At 39.7% G+C, this 25,919-nt stretch overlaps 1 protein-coding gene and 1 gene segment (V, D, J or C); one reads left to right on the top strand and one right to left on the bottom strand.

The window, feature by feature from the left end:
- Positions 1-317: 317 nt before the first annotated feature.
- DAD1 (defender against cell death 1) lies at positions 318-4,038 on the top strand. Its single transcript, XM_007438503.4, has 3 exons — positions 318-616; positions 2,890-3,028; positions 3,878-4,038. The coding sequence occupies exons 1-2, from the start codon at positions 373-375 to the stop codon at positions 3,018-3,020; spliced, it is 375 nt and encodes a 124-aa protein (XP_007438565.1). The 5' UTR covers positions 318-372; the 3' UTR covers positions 3,021-3,028; positions 3,878-4,038.
- Positions 4,039-13,557: 9,519 nt separating this feature from the next.
- The window catches only part of LOC103053477 (T cell receptor alpha chain MC.7.G5-like), a 42,140-nt gene continuing 29,778 nt past the window's right edge, over positions 13,558-25,919 (bottom strand). Inside the window, 3 exon segments of the C gene segment in view lie at positions 13,558-13,665; positions 14,908-14,961; positions 15,807-16,082. Of these exon segments, the coding sequence occupies positions 13,559-13,665; positions 14,908-14,961; positions 15,807-16,082 (437 nt within the window).

Raw genomic sequence — 25,919 nt, forward strand, 5'->3', positions numbered from 1 at the left:
CCCTTAGTCCTTTTTATACTTATATCGTTGCACTGTAACTCCTGGGGGAATTTCTCAGGGAATATACACTCATTTTCCCTCCCGGGACAAAACTAAGTGCGCACGCGCAAAGCTGACTGTACCACACACGCGCAGAAAGCAGCTCATGGCCAACACCCCCCCTCTAGGATTATCAGATTATCCTACGCATGCGCCACCGACGAAAGGTTGCCGCACTACGCATGCGTGCCAGCCTGCCCACACTAAATAAGGTTTTGGTGGAGCCGCGACATCCTTGCTACGCATGCGCGGGTCCCAAAGCGACTCCGGAAGCTTTTGAATTCTTCCGGCCACTCCGGCAGGCGAAGTCTAAAGAGCGTGTCCGCAGTCGCTATGTCGGGTTCGGCTTCTGGGTCGTCCGGCTCCGGGGCGAGCTCGGTGAGCTCCGTGGTGCGGCGCTTCCTGGCCGAGTACAGCAGCGGAACACCGAGCCGCCTGAAGGTGCTGGACGCCTATCTGCTCTACGTCATGCTGACGGGGGCGTTGCAGTTCGGATACTGCCTCGGCGTCGGCACCTTCCCCTTCAACTCCTTCCTCTCGGGCTTCATCTCGGCCGTGGGTAGCTTCATCCTGGGCGGTGAGGCACTTTCTGACTGCGTCGGGGAGGGCCAGTGTATTTGCGCAAGCGCGACTGTCGCCGTGGCAACCTTTCAGCGCCGTTGCCTTCGCGAAGCTGGTTGAAGGTTCGACGTTGCCACAGTAACCACGAACTCCCCCCCCCCATTGGCGGGGCTCTAAGGACTGGGGGCGGGTGTTTCTAAGTCACCGTGGCAACCTCCAGAAGAAGGCTCTATGAGGGAGGGAGAGGGGCTTTGTGGTTGCCATGGCAATAGTCGTTTCCTGCCCAATGGGTAGTTCGAAACTCGTTCGGCATTCGGACTGCAATCCCCAGAATTCCCTCTGCCGGACAGCGGAAGAGTTCCCACAATTTCCCAGACAGCTGCTCACGCTGGCTGGAAGGTTCCTGGAGATCAAATCCATTTAGAAGAGGATAGATTTGGAAAAGCTGGCACAGTCTCCATGGCCCACTCACTGTTTTTCCACGGTTTTCTTGGAAGGGCCCAAAGAGGTAATTGGATGCAGCCTCTGCAGAGGGGGAACCCAAATTCATGTATCCCGGGCAGATGGCCTTCCAGCCTCTGCTTGGAGGCATCAGCTAAAAGAGATCCCACTACATCTCTCTGGGTTATTGGTTTGAACGCCTGTTGTAGTGACGTGACTCCAATTATTGGACAATTATTCAACGTTCTGCACTTTCGAATTAGGGGTTGCTAAAAGTTTCCAACCTGATACGCCATGTTTTGGAACCACAGCTCTTCCAACCTTATTGGAGGGGTTCTAGTCCTCTTCCGGCCATTTCAAAAGTGTTTTGGCCTCTGGAATGAGCCTGCCTCGTGTGAGAAGGATGTTTTGAGAATGAAAGAGTTCCAGAAGTGTTTGAATAGTGTCAGAATAGTTCCAGTAAATTGGAACTACCCAGTTTGAGGGGGAAGCGTTTCACATCCAAAACACATTGCTCACTCCCACTTAGAACGATAAAGAACAAATCTTATCTTCCTTTAGTGTGATGCTCTTCACTTGCTTGAAAAGTGCTATCATATCCTCTCCTCTGACCCCTGTTCTTAAAACTACTCAATTCCCTCAGTCTTTCATCATCCCTGTTGCCCTTCCCTGCATCTATTCTAGTTTCTATAAATTTTCCTTAAAATGGGAAGCTCAAATGTGAAGAGAGTTCTCCAGAATGCTGTGGAATTTTTTCCAGTGATTTGGAGGTGAGCCTCCTTGGACTTAGGCAAGGAGCTTATTCTCACTGGCCATGGCTCAACCCTGCTAAATGAGATAACATAATAAACAGGCAGTGACTATATGTGCATGTTCAGAGCATTTGCCATTTTTGGGGTGGGGGGGCATATATCAAACCTGATAGGGCAGCTTCCCTAATCTAATGCCGTTAGTTATACTGGATTTGAATTATGGGAGCTGCGGTCCCACACATTAAACTAACAACTTGAGGAAGGTTGTATTAGTCTACGCTAGTATACCATTGGGGATTCTCTCCAACTCCTTTCTTGAAAAACAAAAGACAGAAGTACAAGGAGGAGCACATGCATCTCGCAGTTTTTTATTCTCTCCAGATGTTTTCTTTCTTTAAACATATTAGAGTCTGCCTTTCATACCTTTCTCCAAAATCATACAAAAAGGAATGCTTCAAGGGCAAAATAGCAATAAAGTTTGGAAAAGAAAAGCCATTAGAAATTTGGTATCGCAAGTCGTCTGCTTGAAGCAGTGTTCTTACAGGTAGTTGCTAGCTGTAGTGGCTAGTCAGCATTGTTCTTTAGTATCAATGATCTTCATTCTGATATAACACTGATGGATTTGTGGCTGCTTCCCTGTCCCAGAATGTCAGAAAGTGGATTTAGACTGGGCAGTGAAAAAGGATGTGTCACTGTGTTAATGAGACCCCTTACTTGTCTGCTTTCTTTGGAAATCAGTGTAAATGTCACTGATCTACAATATCAGTGTAGATAATTCCAAGCTCAAAATGAGCCATTGTTAAACAGAATTCATTTACTGTGAACAGATGAGATGTATTTGAGAATCTCACTAGAGTTATTTTAATTGGGAGTATGAGAATATGGGAAGACTCAAAGAAACTACTTTAAGTACGTTGTAACTTAATTTGTATTGTGATATAATAAACTCCTTAATAGATCAGCTATCTTTCTTGCAATGCTAAAGCTAATTTAAGGTTATTGTATTTAATTGGACCATTTCTCATTCAATCCTCTTCTGGTATTTTTCCTCCAGTGATCCATTACAACAATGTGTTTTTCCCCCTTCTTTCTTTAGTTTGCTTGAGGATTCAAATCAACCCACAAAACAAGGGAGAATTTCAAGGAATCTCACCAGAACGGGCCTTTGCAGACTTCCTCTTTGCTAGTACCATCCTACATCTTGTTGTCATCAACTTTGTAGGCTGATGAAGGAGGTATGTACATCTCTATGGCATGGGGGATTTCTTGCAGAAGAGAAAATTTGTTAGTAGAAAATAAGAAGTTGCAAAAATGTTTTGATCTGAACTGTTTTGAGAGTGCAACTTTGGGAAATGTCCTTTTTTGGATGACAAATTGTTGCTGTTTTAAGTGGGAAACCTGCCATATTAAGCAACCTGGAAATGTTTCAAGTGCAGAGCAGCTCTATTTCTGAGTGCAAACACATCAAAGTTCTCCACTCCCCCCACCCCCCAAATAAACAATCCATTTCTTGCTTGATATGGCAGTTTTGTGCTCAAGGAAGGACATTTTGCAAAAGTTTCATGCTCAGATCAGTTCCAACTGAAAATCTTATAGAAGACATTGTTATAGTCTCTCATATGCTTTCTAATTTAGAGGGCAGATTTTTTTCATGAGATTTCAGATGCTGAATATAATATTAGTACATCATGCAGTTAGCACATGAAGATGTAGTTAAGTTTGTTCCCCTTGATTTGGCTTTTCTCTGTTGTTTATCCTCCAAATAACGCATCTGGTCTTACATGGAACATACTGTGAGTTCATGCCTTGTGTGGCATTTCCAAAATAGAGTTCTGCACATTGAGTTGATGGTATCAGTCACTGCTTTCATATGGAGAGAGGAATTTGAGGTTTATGGTTGTGAGTGGGAAGCTCCCAAGTTTTCTATAGGCAGACTAGAGCAAAGAGGAATGAACACATTGCCCAATCATGAACAAGGAAGATGAATATGTGGTTGAATTTGTAACTAACATGCAAGTAGTGTTGCTACAGCAAACAAGATAGTCGCACCTTAAAAGCAATTGTACCTTCATTTTCTCTTGTAGACCTATCCTGGACTTCTCTTTTTGCTGAAGACTGCCCTCTGTTGAGCAACATCACAGACTCCAGTTTGTTTCCTAACGGGAAACAGTCTGAGGATCAAAATGGTTGAAGGAGTTGGCTATTCCCTTTTATGTCTCAATAAATTCCCTTTTGTTACTTCTCCTGTCATGTGTTTGGATCTTCTGTCCCCTCAACAGGTAGAAAGCTACATCATTGTTGGCAGGGTTTGAATGGATGACTCTTCTGTATCTTCAAACTTATTAAGGATATTTCAGAAAATTTCCATGATGTTGTTCTTTGGGATGTGTCTTTGGAAAGGCAGAGTGTGACCAAGAATTCTTGAATGTATTTTAATCGGATACATATACCCCATCCTCCATCTTCTATTTTTATTTATTTATTTAATTTGTCCCGGCCCATCTCCCCACAATGGGGGACTCTGGGCGGCTTACAACATACTAAAAAACATGAATGCAGTTAAAAGTTATAAAACCAGACATTAGAAAGATAAAAAAGCTAAGAAATCCAAGAGGCCGCTGGGGCCACAGCATACCACTAAGGGGCCAGCCAACCCCAATTCTGATTTCTTCCCTCCCTGCCCCAGGCCAGAGAGCAGAGCCATGTCTTTAAGTCCCTCCGAAAGGCCTGGAGTGAGGGGGCCTGTGAAGCACTATTGGTTGGGCCATTTTCCTGCTTTTAATATTTAAACATCCCTAACAGTGGAGTTGTCTATGGTGTTTACATGTTTTACCCATTTATGTTCTGTTTATCTACAAGAACCAGGTAATTATTTTTAACCTGATGCTTTCTCAGATTTATTTCAACTCCACTGATCCTCCAGCATGGCTTTTGATTGAATTCCAGTGCATCCATTGTTTCCAGATTGGGGAAAGCTGACTTGAATTATCAGAACAGTAGAGCTTGTTTGTTTCTGGGCTTGCAGGAAAGACAATGAGATGTGGTAAAGATGCTTAACTGCCTGGGCCAATTCACTCTGTAGCCAACTGAATATGCATTTATTTCTTCCCAATCTATTGTGTGCTTTGTTCTGATCGCCTAGACATAGGAGATGGTTCTAACAATGTTGACAATGCTAACATTTCATCATTTTCCCCTTTATTTTGCTGCCATCTGATGTTTGTTTCGAATAACTACATTGGCAAACATCTTTCTTCTTCACTACGTTACATGGGGATAAAGGATTGCTAAGTTCTTCAGCTGTATCAAGAGCAGCACAGTTTCTCTGTAAGTTTTCACAAGACAGCAGTTCTGTTTCTGCCTATAGTTTTTCCGCTTCCTATACTAAAATCCACTAGCCTCAACTTCATTGTGCAAGGCTAGATAAACTGGAAAATAAGTGTTTTAAAAATGCATTCAAATCTCACATGCTGTGAACCTGCGAGCTACTTGAAATTTCTAGCAGGCTTCATAGTATAGTCTTCACAAGAATGTACCAAATGTGCGTGTTCCCAAGTCATATGTTAAAATAACTCTTTTCCAGCAGATTGTAAACGTTTGATCTGAGCTTTATCAGATTTTGACAAATCTTTATTTTTGACATGCCAGATTTTCAGATCCATGATATCTAAGATATCTATGTATTCGCAACATCTCAGTTGTTCACATCAATCAGTGGACTGCAAAATATGTGATTTGGCTGTGGTTTCAACTCAGAAGGATATTCTACAACTTATTTTTGTATGAAACCAGAGACCTTTAGGCATGAATTAAGGGAAGATCTAAATTATACAGAAAGAAAGAGGGTATCCCGTAGGCTGTTATGTTGTTCAGCATAGCCGGTGGCCAGGAATGATGGGAGTTGGACTTACGTCACAAACAGACTCAAGTAATGCAATTTTTACTTTAAAAGCAAAAACACCATATTTTAATGTTTGTTCCTGCCTAGATATGTTTTGAAATGTATACATAGTTAGTGGGTGTTTCAAATAGATTCATACACTGACACATCTCCATACCACTCCTGGATGTGTTAGTTTGCTATTTTAGATGTCTTAAACTTAAGAGAAAGGTAAACCAAGTTAGGAGAGGATTTTAGCCTTTCTAGAATGGGAAGCGATGGGTTTCCTAGCATTGCTGAATTACAGCTGGCTGGGGTTGCTGGGTCTTGGCAGTCCGCAACATCTGGAAGGATGCAGGGTTCTCATCCTTTTGATTAAATGATTGGTTAGAGGTGGTATTACGAGGTATTAACCATCATTAAATGATGGTTAGAGGTGGTATAATTTTATATTCCACCAGTTGAGGACAAATGGATGGGAATTTAAGTACCCTGCTTGCACATTGAGGATACCTTATTCCAGGTCACACCTTACCCTGATGCTGCAAGGCTTTCCAGATACAAAGTTGCAGAACAACTCAAGAGGCAGCAACGTGCCATGGCTTATGTAACCTGCCATGGTTAACTGATTTTTCAGTCTATGTTAAGTGATAAACCCTGGTTCCCAGACTATAATGACAGGATTCACATAGTGTGTTAAACTCCAGACAGGCAAACGCTGTCAAGAGTTTTGTGCAATGTGTGTGAAATGGCTATGCAGGAGTCTGGACTGCTAATGTTGTATTGACTGCCACAAGGTCCCACATTCTATAAAGCCATCCAGGTCTTTTTCCTTAAATACGGACTCCAGCAAATGCTTTTTCTCTCCAATGACATATTTTGGGATCGACACCCAGAAATCATTGGATCCTTGCTAACTAAGCAGGGAGAATTAAAATATTCTGGCCATAGAAAGAAAATTATTTGGCTAGACTAGATCCCCTCAAAGGGGGTGCACAAGGGCTGTCTTTGCTCCAGTCTTTTGTTCTAAGTTGCCCACAAATGGAACAACCACAACGTTATTCTTAGTTTTTGCAGGCCTTTTGCTGGTGATATACTTAGCTGCATGTCTCCACTTTTGCACCTGTAGGACTAGTGCTTTTGTGGTTTTTCACCTTGACTCAGAGAAGCAGCTTAGACCTCAACTTGATCAAGTTGTGGTATAACGTTCTCCCCGCTCCGGTTTTCCGCCTGAGCTCTGGCACGTGCCGGCTTTTCGTTAACTCCCCACCTTTTTGGAAAACAACTTTTCTAGAGGAAGCGGTCTCTGCGGGAAGAGCTTCAAAAGATGGCCCAGATCAACTGGTGCGCTTCTGACGTCATGGAAGGGTCAGGTGGGTTGGCTTTGACCCATTTAAGACGGGTGCTTTTTCCACTTCCTGCTTTTGTTTATTTCCTCTTACTTAGCTAGTCAGCCAGGGGTGAATTGTGCTGGGAAGATATTTTTAAACCTTAAATATAAATTGTGGCAAAGGTGGGGGTTGAAAGAACACCTGCTGAAGGATGTTAAAAATAGTCCCTCTGCATTAAGATAGCAGAGAAACTAGGTGAATTCTTTGATTTCCATCTTGGAGGGCTCAACATCAAAGCCTAACACATTCACCCCCACTTGGCCTAGTCAAAGTTCTGTCGTGTACCCCAGTTCTAATTCCTGTTACTCAGGCCAAATCCAGTTCAATTCAGAGATGGGTTTTGGCTCAGTTTACACCCCAGTGCATGCTTTAATTCCATTGTGGTACCTGGGAAAATGCAGGATTTTTCTGTAAGGGAAGTAATGTCATTTTTCAAATAACCCCTGCAACAAGATGGTTTCTGTTCTTTAGCACTCAGAAAGGAGACAGTTGAAACTGAGAATCTTCTCACTCTTGAAATGTTTCTGTGTCAAGCTCCTCCTTTTAACATACTGCAAAATTTAGGCTTAAATTGAAGAATGTAGGGAAAACCACTAGACCACTCAGGTATGACTTAGATCATATTCCTTGTGACTGCACAGTGAAGGTGATGAATAGATTTAGAGGATTAGATTTGGTAGGCAGAGTGCCTGAAGAACTATGGACGGAGGTCCATAACATTGTACAGGAGGCAGCAACTAAAACCATCCCAAAGAAAAAGAAATGCAAGAAAGCAAAATGGCTGTCTGATGAGGCTTTACAAATAGCTGTGGAAAGAAGGAATGCGAAAAGCAAGGGTGAAAGGGAAAGATATAAGCAACTGAATGCAGATTTCCAGAGAATAGCAAGGAGAGATAAGAAGGCCTTCTTAAATGAACAATGCAAAGAAATTGAGGAAAACAATAGAATGGGGAAGACTAGAGATCTCTACAAGAAAATTGGAGATATGAAAGGAACGTTTAGTGCAAAGATGGGCATGATAAAGGACAAAAAAGGCAGGGACCTTACAGAAGCAGAAGAGATTAAGAAGAGGTGGCAAGAATACACAGAAGAACTATACAAGAAAGATCTTAATGTCCCTGATGTCCACGCTGGTGTGATCACTGACCTTGAGCCAGACATCCTAGAGAGTGAAGTCAAGTGGGCCTTAGGAAGCATTGCTAACAACAAAGCTAGTGGAGAAGACAGTATTCCAGATGAGTTATTTAAAATACTAAAAGATGATGGTGTTAAAGTGCTGCACTCAATATGCCAGCAAGTTTGGAAAATACAACAGTGGCCACGGGATTGGAAAAGGTCAGTTTATGTTCCAATTCCAAAGAAGGCAATGCCAAAGAATGCTCAAACTATCCCACAATTGCACTCATTTCACATGCTAGCAAGGTTATGCTCAAAATCCTACAAGCTAGGCTTCAGCAATACATGAACCGAGAACTACCGGATGTACAAGCTGGGTTTCGAAGAGGCAGAGGAACTAGAGATCAAATCGCCAACATTCGCTGGATCATGGAGAAAGCACGAGAGTTCCAGAAAAATATCTACTTCTGCTTCATTGACTATGCAAAAGCCTTTGATTGTGTGGATCACAACAAACTGTGGCAAATTCTTAAAGAGATGGGAGTACCAGACCACCTTACCTGTCTCCTGAGAAATCTGTATGCGGGCCAAGAAGCAACAGTTAGAACCGGTCATGGAACAACCGATTGATTCAAAATAGAGAAAGGTGTACGACAAGGCTGTATACTGTCACCCTGCTTATTTAACCTATATGCAGAGTACATCATGAGAAATGCCAGGCTGGAAGAATCACAAGCTGGAATTAAGATTGCAGGGAGAATCATCAACACTCAGATATGCAGACGATACCACCCTAATGGCAGAAAGTGAAGAAGAACTAAAGAGCCTCTTGATGAGGGTGAAAGAGGAGAGTGCAAAAGCTGGCTTGAAACTCAACATTAAAAAAACTAAGATCATGGCATCTGGACCCATCAATTCCTGGCAAATAGAAGGGGTAGAAATGGAAGCAGTAACAGACTTCATTTCTTTGGGCTCCAAGATCACCGCAGACGGAGACTGCAGCCATGAAATTAAAAGACGCTTGCTCCTTGGGAGGAAAGCCATGGCAAGCCTAGATAGCATATTAAAAAGCAGAGACGTCACCTTGCCAACAAAGATCCGCATAGTCAAAGCTATGGTTTTTCCAGTAGTAATGTATGGCTGTGAGAGCTGGACCATCAAGAAGGCTGAGCGCCGAAGAATTGATGCCTTTGAACTGTGGTGCTGGAGAAGACTCTTGAGAGTCCCCTGGACTGCTAGGAGGTCAAACCAGTCAATCTTAAAGGAAATCAACCCTGATTGCTCATTGGAAGGATCGATAATGAAGCTCAAGCTCAGATACTTTGGTCACCTAATGCGAAGAGAGATCTCTTTGGAGAAGACCCTGATGCTGGGAAAGATTGAAGGCAAAAGGAGAAGAGGACGGCAGAGGATGAGATGGTTAGATAGCATCACTGAAGCAATGAGCATGAAACTGAGCAAACTCAGGGAGGCAGTGAAGGACAGGAAGGCCTGGCGCAATATGGTTCATGGGGTCACAAAGAGTCGGACAAGACTTAACGACTAAACAACAACAACAACAACAACAATAAAAATGCCAAAGTTTTTATGTTTGGTCATTTTTTAATCCATAAAATTGGGTGCGTATTTCTTAGAAATTGCTCGTATTCTCTCTGAGCCAAGGGGAAGGAAAACATATGCCCCCTAAATCATGTGCAGAGGTGCTGTCCAAGAATTGTAATGTCCCAATGATTAAAGGAAGCTGGAATCGTATAACTGTCCAAAGAGAGGCAGAATATTAATGAATTAATGGATACATCTTTTTGTTTCATAGTTGTGAGAGTAACTAATAACATATACTATTGCAACGTTATTGGCCCTGCACAACTCTTATAAGCCAGACCCTTGCCCAATATCAAGTGACAGATCTTTTACAAATAGCTGTCCAACATTTGATTAAAGACAGCCAGTTAAGTGAATCCCACCACTCTTGCTGATCCATTTTTTCCATTCCTAAACTATTCCATCCAGAATTGTCTTGTAGTGTATCATTTTTATTTCAATATCCTTCAGTCTAAATTTACTTCCTTCGTTTCACCTTTTTCATAACATGGATTATTTTCAGTGACTGCCTCTGACCCATTCCAGTTTGTCTATAGCTTCATGGAAAGTGGCAGTTAGGATCACATCCAGGACTTCAGAGGAACTATAACTAATTTAGAATAAAGCGGAGTTATTGCTTCCTTCATTTTGGGTAGAAGGTCTGGAAGGCCACAGACTCTTATTTTTCACAAAACAAGAAACACCCACACCACTCTTCCCTTACAGTGGGTGATTTAATATGTCTTAAATTTCAGGAAAGAATACTTAAGTTATATATGGTAAACATACAACTGTATCCTCCTTATTTGAGAAATAAGACACCTTGAACTTTATGGGACTTAGAAAGAAGATAGCCTTGTTAGATCAGCCTTTCCCAATTCAGTGTCTTCCCAGTATGGGAGAGTTCAACTAGCATAATTCCAAGCCAATATTAGCAACAAATAGTATGTTAAAATCCAACAGATCTGAAGAGCAGGTTGAAGAAGCTCCCTTAGATGTAAAAGACTAGACAGCACACAAGTTCTTCATCACTTACTGGTATGCTCAGCTTGACTACCGTGGTTTGTTCTGGGAAAACAAAATTGTAATGATTTTTTTCTTTCCTGCTCATACTCAAGCCCCTCTGTGTAGGTGGCAATGGAATTTCATATGAATCAGGTCTGAGGAGGGTTTCTAGAATCCCTCCCACCTCTTTATCCGGGGTTATCTTTTGTAAGGCAAGATTACAGAACTAATGCAACAAGTCCTAATCAAGAAGGGTTTCTAGAAGTGAATGTAAAGTACCTGGTTGATATAAGTGCAGTGATATTATTGAGAAAGGTTGTTCTGGTATACTTCTTCAAGTGATACAACTTTTAAAGCAATGGAATCAGATGCAGTAGTGTAGCTTCATTGTTGAAAAGGCCCTGGCACTTGGGGATTATTATTATTATTTTTATTTTTATTTAAAGAATCTTCTGGCTGAGACATTTCCAGCACTTTTTGTTAAAACGTACAATATTATGCTATCAATGCAGTAAACAGCCTTATACTGAGTTTGCTCGTTGGTCCAGCTGATAAAACAGCATTGGCAAAGTCTTCAAATGGTTCCAGCAGGATTTTTTCAGGATTTTCTCTATGGCCCTGTTCTGGGCCTTTTCTGTCCTTTTAACACCAGATTGGAATATTTTAGATGTTAGTACTACAAAAATTGCCTGTGTAACTTCTACCTCTTTTCAGCTGTTCAAAGACACAAGAACTTTATTTTTTTAAAAAAAAGAATGAATGATGAACTCGATAAGATCAGACGGCCAATATGTCTAATCCAGCACACAGTTTTTGTAAAACCAAAGCCTGTACTTAGATGCACCGATGAAAAGTTGAAATAAAATTCCATGACAGGCAATAACTCTAAGAAGCCTGCTATCCTCAGGGATATACCCAACCCTGTTTTTTAAAAAGTTTACATTTTTAAAAGTGTAAGGTCATCATGACAAAGAATATGAGTGGGTTGGCATGCAGGACCATAAAGACTGGGCTCACTCATTTTCAGTAAGGTAAACCACATTATGCTATGTTACCTATATTATAGACTTACAGTACCTATATTATAGACTTACAAATCTTTGTAAGCCATTCTGAGAGTTTATTTTGTTGTTGAGGAACGGGGGGAATGGTAATAATGAACCTGAATAGTAAAGCATGAGCCATACACGCAGACATTCAGATAGGCATCTTTATTACACAGTAAATGTTTTGACAGATAATATTCAGAAGATATTATAATGCATTAGAGCAATGCAAGAATTTGGGTTGATAAGCTTTCTAGTTGTTTGTGCTTTAAAAGCTATACCACAAAACATTCAAAAATTGAAGCCATTTTCTTTTGGAATAAAAAGCTGCAAAGGAAAACAGGAGAGCTGTAGGATGGTTTTGTCCAGTCAAATATAGAAGTACTGCTTCTTCCCTGTTTGCTCCCAGGTGAAGAAATAATGGGGTAGGCGTTTCTTCCACAAAATTCCAGTTATGTTCCCCGTTCTTTTTTCGTTTCTAAACAGGAAGAGGAAGTAAGAGATATTTCTGGTTATCTTAGAGAATTATGATGGTACCCATTGTCCCAAAGACCGACCATTTACAAGCATCAAAAGGCTGGCAATTTGCCATTAAATTTAGATTTGGTTTATATTACCATGAGATTCCATTTAATTTAATTTAATTTTTCCATTAAAAATCTTGCGAGAGCCTTCCTGGGCCCTCCAATCATTCCAGATGTAATGGATTTCAGCTTCCATCAAACCCTGCTGAGAAGTCCATATTGAGGAAGGCCAACCTAGTGATGGCTGTTAGCGAGCAGGATCAATGGGAGCCCAAATGGGTTGAATTAGTTTTAAGCCTATGGCTTTTAAGAACTGGAAACACACACATACACACTCACACACCTATAGTCTAGAAGTGATTTAATCCAAACATAGTTTTAAAACTTCACTCAGGGATGATGCTTCTTCTTCTTATCCTTTATTTCAATAGGTATGGGTGTGTATATGTGTAAACAAAATCTGTAAAGCCTTCTTGAACTACTGATATTCTATAGGTAACTTTGGGTTGTATTCCCCATCATTCCTGACTATGTAAGTAATAAATGAAAACATCCAAGGAACATCTTAGGAACATCTTATAATTAGGAAAGGTGAATTTCCCAGAAAGCGATGGAGAGTTTTGCTGAAGCTGTTTCATGGTTTAGCATATGTACTAGATCATAAGAAGGCTTTGCTTCTGAAAAGGCATTCAAATCAGGAAAATATCCCCCAGAGGTGGTGAAGCTTTTCTTCCGATGAATTTACACACACACACACACACATACACACACACACATCTCTAACTATTTTACCAAAACACTGCACCAACAAAAAAGAGAGGGAACACTGAGATGGGTGAATGTATGAGTGTGTCATGATTTTGCTACGTATATCTGCCTGAGAATTGGTTAAAAACATTGCACCTATGGCAGTTGGAGGAAGAAATTGCCCTTTCGTGCAAAATCTCCCAGGTTTATTCCAGTTAAAAGCAGTGTTTTAACTAAGGAAGTTTGATCCAAATTGTTTTGCACTCTCATAATGGAAAAGCAAAATCAGAGACATTCATGAATAAAATAATAATAAAGAGTTCAACCCAGAGCAAGTTCAACTGGTAGTTTACTGAGTTCTCACTTCTGGCTTGAGTACAGTTTTGTAATAAAGTATTATTCCTGACTAAATTAGTAAAATTAAAACTATTGACATGAAGAAGGTCTGTCCCCCGTCCTAAAAGATCTGCTTACCTCATCTCGACCATGCACGGTAGGTGAGTATCAAGTTTAGGGCAACACTTTTGATAAAAATCACTCTCAGTCCCAATACGGTAAGAGAGAGAAGATTCAGCCTTTCATCTGAAGAAAAAGAAAAAAAAGAAGATAAATATCAAGATGGCTGACTTGATGCATCATGCCAAAACAAAAGGTAATTTGTTAGATATGGGCTTCGCATATTGTATAAACCCAGCTGCTGCTTTTCTTCAAGAAATAATAGTTCAAAGTGGCTTGATCTAACAGAGGAACTAGTCTGTATCTCAATGGTTATGATTACTGGTATGAATCCAGCCATTGTAAACCATGGTTTGTGGCTTAATAATATAAGTGAAACAGGCCCACAAACAAACAGTAACTCAGTTTCAAAGTATGAACCCAATCACAACTTCTGTTTTCCCAGTTAATGAGAAAGTGTTGAACATGCGATTCTTTGTTGAAGATGCAGTCTTCAGGCTAATGACCCTGTGATGGATTGAGATGAGAAGGTTCAAAGACAGAAGCATCTCCTCAGCCCACAGCTTGAGCATGGGAAAACGAAGAGGATGAGACTGGCACCACCCTAAGGAATTCGTAGTGTTTAGTTGTTGGCTTGGGGAGTTAGAGTTAGTCTGGTGAGATTCTGTCTAGCAGGTGCAAGCTAATAAAGTAACTGAGCTGTTCCAGTACTGTCTCGTGGAGTTTCTCGGGCTGAACCTGACAGACCTAATTTAAAAACAAATTAGTGGTGAACAGGGGCACAAATAAAGGTCTTTGGACCCCAAGGCCAATCACTCAGGTGGGGTGCAGTAATGAGTCCAACCCTTCCTTGCTCCTGCTCTTGGTGATCCAAACATTGTGAGGAAGGAGCAAAGGTTGGTGGCAGGCAGGATTGATTGACTGAGCAGCAACACGGACACGGTCTTTTGTCCTTCGGTATCCCTCCTCCGTTATGACCAAGCCTACTGAACATGTAAGGCAAGGGCAGCCCAGGGCCCCTGTGCCTGCTGGCCCCAAGGCAGCTATCCCCTGCCTTAACTATTAAAATACCCTTGGCAAGTAAGGGTGTATTTGCATGTTCAGAAGACTATTCTGCAGTGGAGGGGTGCGGGTAAAAAAATCACAATGTCAGCCACACACAAAGCCCTGTTCTTTTTTATGTGTGTTGGGCATGCAACACATGTTAATAAGGGGTAGGACTTAGATCTGGCATTCACAGGTGCCATCTTAACTTTTCTGAGCCCCCCAAACCCCACTGCAGACGCCTTTGCAGGTCTTAACATAACATTCTGCTTTTATTCCATCTTGTTTTCATTGATGTTGAGCTTTTATCTTCAGTGGGCCTACCTGCTTCGAAAACTGGAGTAGTGGACATTTCACCTGTTGAACAGCTGCCCTTCTCTGTAATAAACAAAAAAAGCATTAATGATTCTGATTATGATAAAAAGCAAGACTGGTTATGATAAAAAGCAAGACTATGATAAAACACAAGACTGGAGTTAGAATGTTTTCCATGTGTCATGGCTCTTTCCCCAGTACAAGAATAAAGTAGATGTCCTACAGCCATGCTACAGGAGGGAACAACCTTTATATTTATGTACCTGGAATTAAGATATCCATCTGAGGACCTTATCCCTCTACTTAGTGAGGCAGGATAAAGAGAAAGGGATTTTTTAATGGTGGCACCTCATTTCCAGAATATCTTCAACAGATAAGCTCACTTGATGGTCTTCTGAAGGCTAGATGAAGACTTATCATTTCCCCAAGCACTTCAGAAACCATCTGAGAGTTATTGAATATTATCCCACGGTGTGTTATCTTTACTATTTACAGCTATTATTTTTACCTGAAGATTAAATGATACCTTTTGGACTGATTTTTGTTTTTAAATAACTCTCTTTCTATCAACCAATCAATCAATCAATCAGTCACTTGGCAACAGATTTGTACACAATTCAGGGAACTAAGGATTTGGGGCAGTTTAAACATTTAACAAACATACATCCCAATAAACTAAGAAACCCTGTTTGTTTCCCCTCTTTCTGCAAAACAGTTTGGAAGTCTGCTGGTCCAAGTGATCATAATCTTTTCTACAGGAGAACTTAGACGTCCAAAAATATTCAAGTCAGCCCTCAAGAACCATAACAAAACCAGCAATCGTTGGACCCCAAACTGGATTGGAAGAAGAAAGCTGTATTTTAGATATCGATTCAGTTTGAATGCAAGTATTTTCATCCTCTATTTACCTTCTTCAACTTTATAGGTTTTGTCTTTGTAAGTAGCAGAGCAATGAAATTCGTCATCAGCTTTGCCCCAACGGACAACCCCAAGGCTGGCTGATCCTTCACTGTCATCTTCTTTCACAACAACAACAGAGCCATTGAATGATACGGCATCTGAATCAGTTTTTTTAATCTTCACTCCAATGGGATTAGGTGAATAGTCAGTAACGAGGCAAGCAGTCACATTGCCTTCTTTTTTGTCCTCCAGTTGGTAGACAGAAGGTTCTGAATCGGTAAGATCTACAATCAAAACAGACATTGCTCAAAAATATTAGCTGAGATCTGAAAAACTTGGAAAACACACAGTAAGTTGTATCAGCAATAATGGGCATGCAGGATCTTCTCATCTGTGTTAGTTATGTGAAGTTATGGAAACATCTGTAATTTTAAGCCTGGTTATCATCATTTGCTGGAAGAGCATGTGTCCTGATTTCCTGGCTTTCTTTATACTGTCTGTTATTCTAGAGAGTAATCAATATAAATCAGAGGTTTGCGACTTTTTGTGGGGACGGGGGGATCATGAGTCACTCATTATCTTTTGAGTGGATGCCAGGAGTTGTGCCACAAAAAGTAAACAAGGTCAGGATAAAAAGAAAATATAATTGAATTGAATGTGTTTCAAGTTAAATTAAACTCAAACAGATAATGGCTGCTTCCATGTAGTTTTCAATTTCCCCCTCCTGTCAAATTAACGACTGGTGGCTATTTCTGGAGAAGGTCCAGGAGTGAACCCAAAGGCTTTGGGTAGTCATATGTGCTCTTGAGAACTCAGTCTAACTTCCCAATCTAGCCTATAACTATTGGTCTCCCCTCCAAGTACTAATCAGGCTTGACCTTGCTAAGCTTCTGAGCCTGGACAAAAGTGAGAAGGTGCTGAAATCCCAAAGTTGGTACTTATCGCTTAATAGGGAAGGAGAGTCTGTGGACAGATTCTTCTTTCTGCCTAAAAGGGAGGACAGTTTAAGCTGTCTTGGCAAGGCTAGAAGCAAACAGATAGATCTGGATCTAAAGAACCAGCAGATAATTCCACATGCCCAAGGGCGATTTGGACTTGTTTTGCTTGAAATTCAGCCTTGCCAAGTTGCATGTCAATATTCACTGGAATTTAAGGAGTTTCCTAAATAGTTTAACAGGAATCCATCATTCAGGCATCCCTATACCTGGAATCCCAAGAAAAGTTTTCATTTTGCCTTGTTCAGCTGTTTTGTCTTTTGAGGCATCAACTGTTATGAAATTCAATATCAGGAGTTTTGCCTTTTTCTCCCTTCTTTCTTTTGCTAAAACTGTTCAGACTCTGACTCTTTGTCATTCTTTCATGCTCCTACCAAAATGGACCCTCTGGGAAGCTGGCACTGAAAATCCATGCAAAACAATATAAAAATGCACAAATCTACAAAAACAGTTCAAATTCAAACACAAGCACTCAAACTCAACATACATCTATTTTGACTTTTGCACATTAGGGCACCTTTTTTTTTTTTTTGCGACAAAGCTATTCACTTCTTCACGCTCTTGCAAAACTTTCATTCCAAAACGAATTTCCGAGAAGAACCCGCAAAGTTCACACCTCCCTGTGGGCCTTCATCTGCTGCTGTCTTCTTATGACTAAGACCTTGCAATCTGAACAGCATCATCTCTTGCTATTTCCTGCTGCTGTTTTTGGTTTAGTGAATTAGCTAAAGTGGAACCTTAAAGAAATCTTCACCAATTTTGGACCCAAGTTTGCATTCACCCTACAGAGGAATCAAACCCAAGGATACAAGGGTTCCAGTAAGAGTTCCTGAATTGTAAGGTCTATATGCATTAGACTGCATAACTGGTTGTGCCTTGATAATATAACTAGGTAAGTGCAAAATGTTCCATTGTTAGGGTTATGGCATCTGAGTTCTGGAATTTTCTGAGAACACCCCTAGAATTACTGAATTGGTGTGGTCAGAACAGAACACCCTGAAGTTCACCGGAGCCTTCTGTCATAGACAATGGAACCTTTTGTACATACTTAGTGTGAACTACCAGAAAATGGTAGCTACTATTTAACACAGTTTGAATTCATAATCTCAGTTTAATGTCCTTAAGGATGGGCAGCGTGTGGACCTTCAGATACTGCTAAAGTTCAATTTCTAGAAGCACCAGACAGTATATATGGCCAACTGTTGGCCATTCCAAGAGCACTTGTTTATCAATATCAGGACATTCACAGATTGTCCATTTGTGGTTTGATTAATCCATATAAACTCAATGATTATATGCCCAACTTTTCCTGATGTTCTTTGCTCTACTCCCCAAGAGTCAGACTTTCTTCCTAAAATGGTGAATAATGGAGGAGAGTGTGTGACAAATGTTAATGCAGTTCTCCCTACTTCATGTCCTGAGTACAGAGTTGGCCAAACTCTAAAATCTAGAATGCAGGCATTGTTTATTCTTCATTCAGTATTCTTGCCCATTGAAAGTCAAATTCAAATAATACTGATTTTGGAAAGAAAGTTTTAGTAGAAGAGTAGCCTCACAGTCCAGATTATTGATTACAAACAATGCAGTTAAATATTTTTGTGCACAATGGGTTCAAGCAGGAGTAGCATGCGGTCGAGATGAATTAATGCTATTCCATTATACCAAGCATAAAAGCACTTACATTCCCCAAATTCTGTACTATACTAAGCTTTGCCTATTATATGAGAACCTCTTTTGTATTATTATGGGACAGCAAGGAACATCATTGCCATATTTAAGAAATGGGGAAAGTTCATGTGACCTCTGTAAATAAAGAAGTAACATATGATATTTTTATCACATGCCTAGAACTGTGCATGATGGTTTACCTAAGAGAGGACTCCCCTAACTTTCCCTATTTCAGAAGTTATGTAAGTTTCCTATTCTGCCAACCAATAGCTAAAATATGGCATGCTTTTTGTAAAGATCTGACCCAACTATATTTCATAACCTATCTGAATTCAACCTTTTACCCTTAGGTTTCTTCCTTCTACTGAAATGTAATACTTATCTAATAAAGTAGAATTTTGTTAGCATTTTTACTCCTAAATATTGGTAAAATGTCTATTTCAAGAGAAGGACAAAAGCTGGCAGAGACCATCACCAAGACCGACTCCAGTTGGATATCACCATTACCACCCCATTACCGCCACCAATGCCATCACCTTGCCTGTAGAAAGGAACCTACTATTTTTGTTTTTTTTTAATTTGTATTATATTTTTAATTCCAACCTTTTCTATAGTTTGAAAGCTGCCTTGGGAAGTTTGCTATCCTGAAAATCAGGAGATAAAGAAAGGCAGTTCAAGACCCATGTTCTCCAATCAGGAGACCTCTAGATATGCTAATTATAACTCCCATTGCTCCTGACCAGCAAGAGTTCTTGTCTTGCCTTTATAACAATCTTGTAGTTAGGTCATTTAGAGAGAATCATGGCCCCAAACCTCAACTTTCTATCTCCTGTTATTTTCACATAGGGTTATGCCCCATTATAAACATGTGCCTCGTGGAATTAACTGCATTTACTTGCTGTATTTAAAAATATGTAAAACTATGTCTGTCCTATGTGCCCATTATACACGTACATAAAATCCTTCCCATTTTTTCTTGTCTTATATTGAAGTCCCCCAATTTTTCAAAGCAACTGAATGAAGGCTGCCAAACATATGACATCTTAACTAAAGAAGCAAAGCATGGGCCCAGTGCTAATTTAAATAAAAACTGTCTTCAGATGAGCCCAATTCCTGCATATTTATCATAATATCATTGTATTCTTCTACGTTAAATCATCTAGATGTGTTGGTCTGCAGTGCCCAGAATTCCCACCTGTCCATGCTAGCTGAGAATCCTAGAGCTGAGACTCAACAAATATGGAGATTTCATACCACACAAAAACCCAATGTCTTAGCATAATGTTTGAAGCCAGTCACCACATTATCAGCATGTAAAAGTAGTGAAATTATCCCCCTGCAGATAATGAACACCTAACCTAGATATATGCAATAGGGAAAGTACAAAATGAATCAAAGTGAAATTCTCACAAACGTACTTGCCAAAAAAATCTGTTAAATTGTATAAATAAAAAAATCCATCTTACCAGGGAGAATGATAAGTCTGGTCCCACTTCCAAACAGAAACTCCATGTATCCTACCTAACACTGTGAGAAGTGTCTTTACAAAATGGCAGCCATTTACACCTCTGCTTATCTGGCAGTTGTTCTGTGAAAACTCTTATTTTCACACAGAACATCCTACCATTTCTCTGCTCTGAAATTACTCTATCACCACACAAGCCGAACACATGAGTATTGATTGCTAAAGGAAGTCAGTCAAAAAGTTGGTGCCTTTCCCCAAGTAAAGGGAAAGTGATGATGGAGGAAGGCCTTTAGCATAGTGATGTTCCCCATTCTGCCAGCTGAGTAGATGGTTGCTGGCCCTGGTGGTCAATGGACTGAGGGACAGAAAGGAATTAGCATCCTGTAGAGAGTAAGGAAGATGACCTTGATGGAGATATGCAAGCTCTGTTGCCAAGGCAACAAGGGATAAAACATTTTTTTGTCTAGAATATCCAGATATTCTTTGGATGCTGCTCAGATAGAGACCTCTCTAATTCACTGAAAGTACAACACGGTCAGACTTGCAAGATTCTGTTATTATAGCCGATTGCAATAAAATTAGTTGTACTCTTCCTGTGAAGTTGATTTTATTTCTTGGTCTAGTCTACCTTGTGGGGCTGACACATCCTTCAACAGCTCAGGACTAATTATTCTTCTCAATAGAGAAGAAATGAAATAATTCCTGCTCTCTCTTCCCTGATTCCACTCAGGTTTGCATTGCCATATTTTTTTTGTTTTTCTTCTGTGAAACAAAATGTCAAGGAAGGAAATGAATTTGTATACTTTTGAATGCCATTTTTATTGTTTAGATTTGTTTATGAATATGAGCTGGCATTTAACTTTTTGCTGGGGGAAAATCAATCTTATTTCTGTGGGGGAGATTCAATTGCATTGTAATTAAAGTAAATTAGTGTCTTTAGCTTGTGTATATTTTTTTTTAAAAATGGTTTCTTTGGATGCTTATAATGAGAAGTTATGAAACACAATAAGTTAGGAACTATGAACTCCCTTCCTTCCCTAAATCCATAAATCAGATTTCTGTCCTTCTTGATAAACCTTATTGGTTTCATTAAGACCTTTGTTCTTTTCCCAAAGAGAAGATTGTATAATCCTGATGCCCCACAGTTCATGCTATGCCATCCACCCTTTCACAAGCAGATTCAGGCTACAACGATGTCTTCCCTAAATTTCTTTCCTATCTTCACTGCAATGAAGTTAGGACTTTCATCTTCATTGATACTTGAAATTAAGTAGCTTGGAGCAAACATTTTGATGGATGGTGGATGAAATGGTAATTAATCTTTCCCTGACAGCCTGATACAACTCCCAAAAACTGCTCTGGAGGGTTGGAAAGAGCAGATAGGGAGGTCTAGGGAGGCAGCTTCATGGGGAAGAAAGGAAGGTAAAGTCCACCTATGCCAGGTGAGGTTAAAACTTCATCATCTTCAGCAGAAGACTGATACAATTATGCATATATGCAATTGTCCTCAGGACCTAAAGCATGCTGTACTCTGAAAATTGGATTGGACCTGGACGACTTCACATTTATTTTAGTGGATTTGTTGTGTATTGCAAAATCTGGCCCCAACTTGCCATTGGAATGTCACTAGAAAGAAAAATGGAAAAGAGAGGCTATAGCTTATTACCTAAAAGGATTTTCAGCGAGAATGAAGGAACATTTCCCCCAAAGTCAAATAATTGTCCCCCAAAGAAGTACATTCAAACATGTTCAGCTTACCGGGAATGACAACAAGAGTAGTCCCACTTCCAAATATGAATGTTCTCCATGTTGTAGCACTACGAGAAGCACCTTTACAAAATGCCTTTCTTTGTGTAGTTTCCAAACACTCTGTTCACTGATCTGTTTATGTGCTGGGACCAGTGCGTCCTGTCTTATCTTTGGTACAGTACTAAACCGCGTCCATCTTTATGTTGCTCCATCTAAAACGCCAACTACTTTTCTCTCTCTCTTAAAAAAAGAGGACATCTTTAGCTCGCCCTACAGAACAGAGTTCCTTTTCCTTCTTCTACGTCTTCTGTAAACTCCCAAATATTACCAAGCATCAGATAAAAGTTCTTATGCTGATTATGCACAATACCTGAATTCGAGGAGGGAGAGAATCCACTTAGCTATCACATCTAAGCTTTCAATCCAGTTTTCACCAAGTGTGTAAAAAAAACCAAACAAATCTTGTTTTCCCCCACTTGACCCATCTAATTCAAGTGTAAAATTTGCACAAAGGAGTTGTCAATGCTGAACTCATGTACCCTAACTCATGAAATACTCCAAATCCGTTTTATGTCCTTTCGGATAATAGATCTACTCACAGAATTCTACTAAAAGTTTTGCTCCTTTTTTCAGACCGGACTTTGCACAGTATACTATAATATTCCTCTTATCACATCTGCTCTTTTGAAAACAGATTAATGCAACTAAAAGATGTTTTTTCCCCAAATTACTGATCTCTGGGCTTCGTCTTGAATAAACTGTACCTGATTACAGCTTTCATTTTGCCAGTATCGTGTACTGCTGATAAAATGGCATAGTAGTTTATTTTAAACTTCAGAATATCAAGTTGGGGGTTATATTATGAGCCTAGAGACATTTTAATGGAGCTATTTGGGAATAAATGTAATCCTAAAGAGAGATTACCAGTTCATATGCTACATGGTAAAACTAATTATAATACCGTTCTCAGGTAAAAGATAGAATTAATGAAATCAAGATTTCCTTAGAAGAAGGTCTTAACTGATGTTTTCTTAAATATGGCCATGTATAAAAATGTCAACTTACCAGGGTGAACTACTAGTTTGGTGCCACTTCCAATTGTAAATTTACCCCATGCACCACCAGTATAAACACTGTGACAATATCCTTTACAAAATGACAACCATTAGGAAGACCTCTGGAACATCTTTTGGTTTTTCCTTCAAATCATTACATAGTTTCACATTAAAAGTTTACCATTTGTGTTCCAACATTGTTCTCCAAACTTTCAGACATCACTTCCCTTATTTTTACCTCAATAAATGTGTTTGCTGTAGTAATATGTGTAGAGGCTGGTAACCTAAGGCCTTCAATGGTCCCCAAAGACCTTAAAGGCATTCTAAGTGTCGTTTCAAAAATCACTAGCATCCTGTAATTTTTAATGTGGAAGAAAGGAATGTTATTAACTATTTGGAGATGTGAATGGCATTTGATTAATTGAGTTTCATAGAGGGTAGCACCTGGTCAAATCTGTCCGGGCTTAGAAGCTGAGCAGGGTGGAAGACTTGGATGGAAGATTTCTGAGAAATCCTGTTTTTTGAATTAAAATGCTTGGAGAAGCAGTTGGAGGAAAATAAAATTTGTTCCAAGAGAAGAATGTATGTGTAAGCAAGCTGAAGAGATAAAGAAGTCAACTTTGAAGTCAGACAAGGACTGGCAGACAGGCACCACATAAAATGTTAACGTTCCTGGAGCAAGACACATTTGACTTAGCAACCTAGTGATTTAATAAAAGGACAGTCGAAGTAACATGTGATAAAATGTGGCTGTTAAAGGATGAAAAGGAAATCTGGACAGGTGTCTGGTCAGAAGAAACCCCAATTTATGCATCTCTCTATCATCTACAGTGTGTTTCTGTTTTCCCCAATCCCCATGTGTCCCTTGGCCAGATGTAGCAGAACCCATGGTTGCTCATATGTGTGTTTGGGTGTGAAAGTAATGCTTAAGCAATTTAAATTCATAAAGCTTTTGTAGGTTTACAGAGGAGAGCCAGTTGGTGTCGTGGTTAAGGTACCAGGCTAGCAATTGGGAGACTGTGAGTTCTAGTCCCACCTTAGGCACAAAGCCCAAAGCCAGTTGGGTGACCTTGGGCCAGTCACTTTCTCTCAGTCCAAGGAAGGAGGCAATGGTAAACTGCTAAATCTTGCCAAGAAAACTGCAGGGACTTGTCCAGAAGTTGCCAGGAATCAATGCTGACTTAAGGGCACACCCCCCCACACACATATAAAAGTTTACAGAGACTCTCTGAGTGTTGTATGTTCCCTCAAGCATTTCATTACTGCACACATTCTCACAGTTCAAATCTTGAACAATCCCAGGGCTGTAGGCTAGGCTGGGAAATGCCAAAAATACAATGGAAGAAGGCAGTGGCAAGCCATTTCAAAAAAAAAAAAAAAAAACACCACCACCACCACCAACAACACCACCACAAAACCCTTTAACTGGTCCTCACACTGGTGGAATTAGTATTACAATTTTTGGCCAATTCAGAGGGCAGCTTGGTGAGCCTGACTTGAAAAAAAAATCGATGAAGAGTTGGGCCTGGTTAATATAATTGAAGTAAAGGCAATTTAATTAAATAAGGTAATTTAAATACAATTAATATAAGGATTTCCTGAGTTCAGTGGCAACACTTTGCCACCTTTTTTGACCCCATAACTCTCAAGAGGGTTGGATCTGGTTAGGACCTTGATAGGAGGCTACCCCAAAATTCCAAGATTGTAGGCTGGGCTGAGAAATAGGAAATTCCAGAAAAAGGCAATGAGAAAGAACTTCTATATTGTTGGCAAGAAAGCAACATGAGTATCTCCATTTGGTCACTAGGAGTCAAGCTCAACCTGAAGGTGCCTTTATCTAATTATCTAATTATCTAATTATCTAATTATCTAATTATCTAATTATCTAATTATCTAATTATCTAATTATCTAATTATCTAATTATCTAATTATCTAATTATCTAATTATCTATTTATCTATCTATCTATTTATCTATCATCATCATCATCTTCATCATCTAAATTCTAATGATTTTAATAACTATAATAACTATACTAAAAGATTGAGATAGATAGATAGATAGATAGATAGATAGATAGATAGATAGATAGACAGACAGACAGACAGACAGACAGATAGATAGATATCTTCAAACCAATACTTTAGTATAGTTCTTAGTGTGTGTGTGTGTGTGTGTGTGTGTGTAATATGAGTGTTAGTAGAAGAAAAGCTGTGTCCTATATATATTCCTATATTTTATTCCTGTATAATAGCAATGCTGTTCTTATAGAAAGCTATAGCTGAAATGTATTCAGCAAAATATATCTCTTTCCTACATATCATTTGATGGATATTATAGTCAAAATCCTGTGGAGATTTAGAGAACCAGAGAAAAGGCAAGTTCAGAAGTCTACAGTTGGCAAAAGTATTACAAGCCAGCCCAATATCTCCTTAAAAGGGGAATAGGGAAGGTATTTTACTAGAAGCAAATCTCAGAATAGACACCTTGAAAATACTGAATAGATAAATATACCCCACAATCACTGTACTCTTACTGGAGGTCCCTCAAGTCATAAAGATGTTTTTATGGATTTATTTGGGAATGGATGTACCTATGAAGGAAAACTACGTGCTCCCACCGCAGAGGTTAAAATAACAGAAGAAATGCTCTTAACTAGGAGATAGCATTAATGGAAACAAAATGCTTAATTTTTTAAAAACAGATTCTTCCTTAAATGTTACCATCTATGAAACTGCCAACTCACCAGGGCGAACTTCAAGTTTGGTGCCACGTCCAAATATGAATTTATTCCATGTCTTGCTGGTAACAAACACTGTGACACAGACCTTTACAGAGTGACAACCTTCAGACAGAATTGTAGACTTTTGATCTTCCCTCCAATGCAGCTTATATTTTCACATGTAAGATTTTATAATTTAGAAAGATTTTAATAAGATTTTTATAAGATTTTATAATTTTAAAAATCTACTTTAAAAAAACCTGTTTTCCAAAGGTTCAAATCTTGCTCTCTCATTTTTTCCCCTTGATTGGTGTCATTTAGGAGACAGAATGTGTCTAAGTCCCCAATGTCTATGAAGGGTTCCAGCGTTCCCCCAAACCAGTCCAAAAGTTGTCAACATTCTGTAATTCTTAATGTGATGGAAAGGGAATATTATTGATTACTGTATGTACAAAGTTGGAAGAATA

Source organism: Python bivittatus, unplaced genomic scaffold (assembly GCF_059951505.1).
Source record: "Python bivittatus isolate LINGU-HERP-01145 unplaced genomic scaffold, Pbiv_v1 ctg000430_np1212, whole genome shotgun sequence".
NCBI lineage: Eukaryota > Metazoa > Chordata > Lepidosauria > Squamata > Pythonidae > Python > Python bivittatus.

Excerpts from the sequence above, each read along its gene's own strand:
- DAD1 (XM_007438503.4), top strand. The coding sequence starts at position 373 with ATGTCGGGTTCGGCTTCTGGGTCGTCCGGCTCCGGGGCGAGCTCGGTG. Across the intron at positions 617-2,889 it reads GGGTAGCTTCATCCTGGGCG|TTTGCTTGAGGATTCAAATC; the intron begins GTGAGGCACTTT and ends TTCTTTCTTTAG.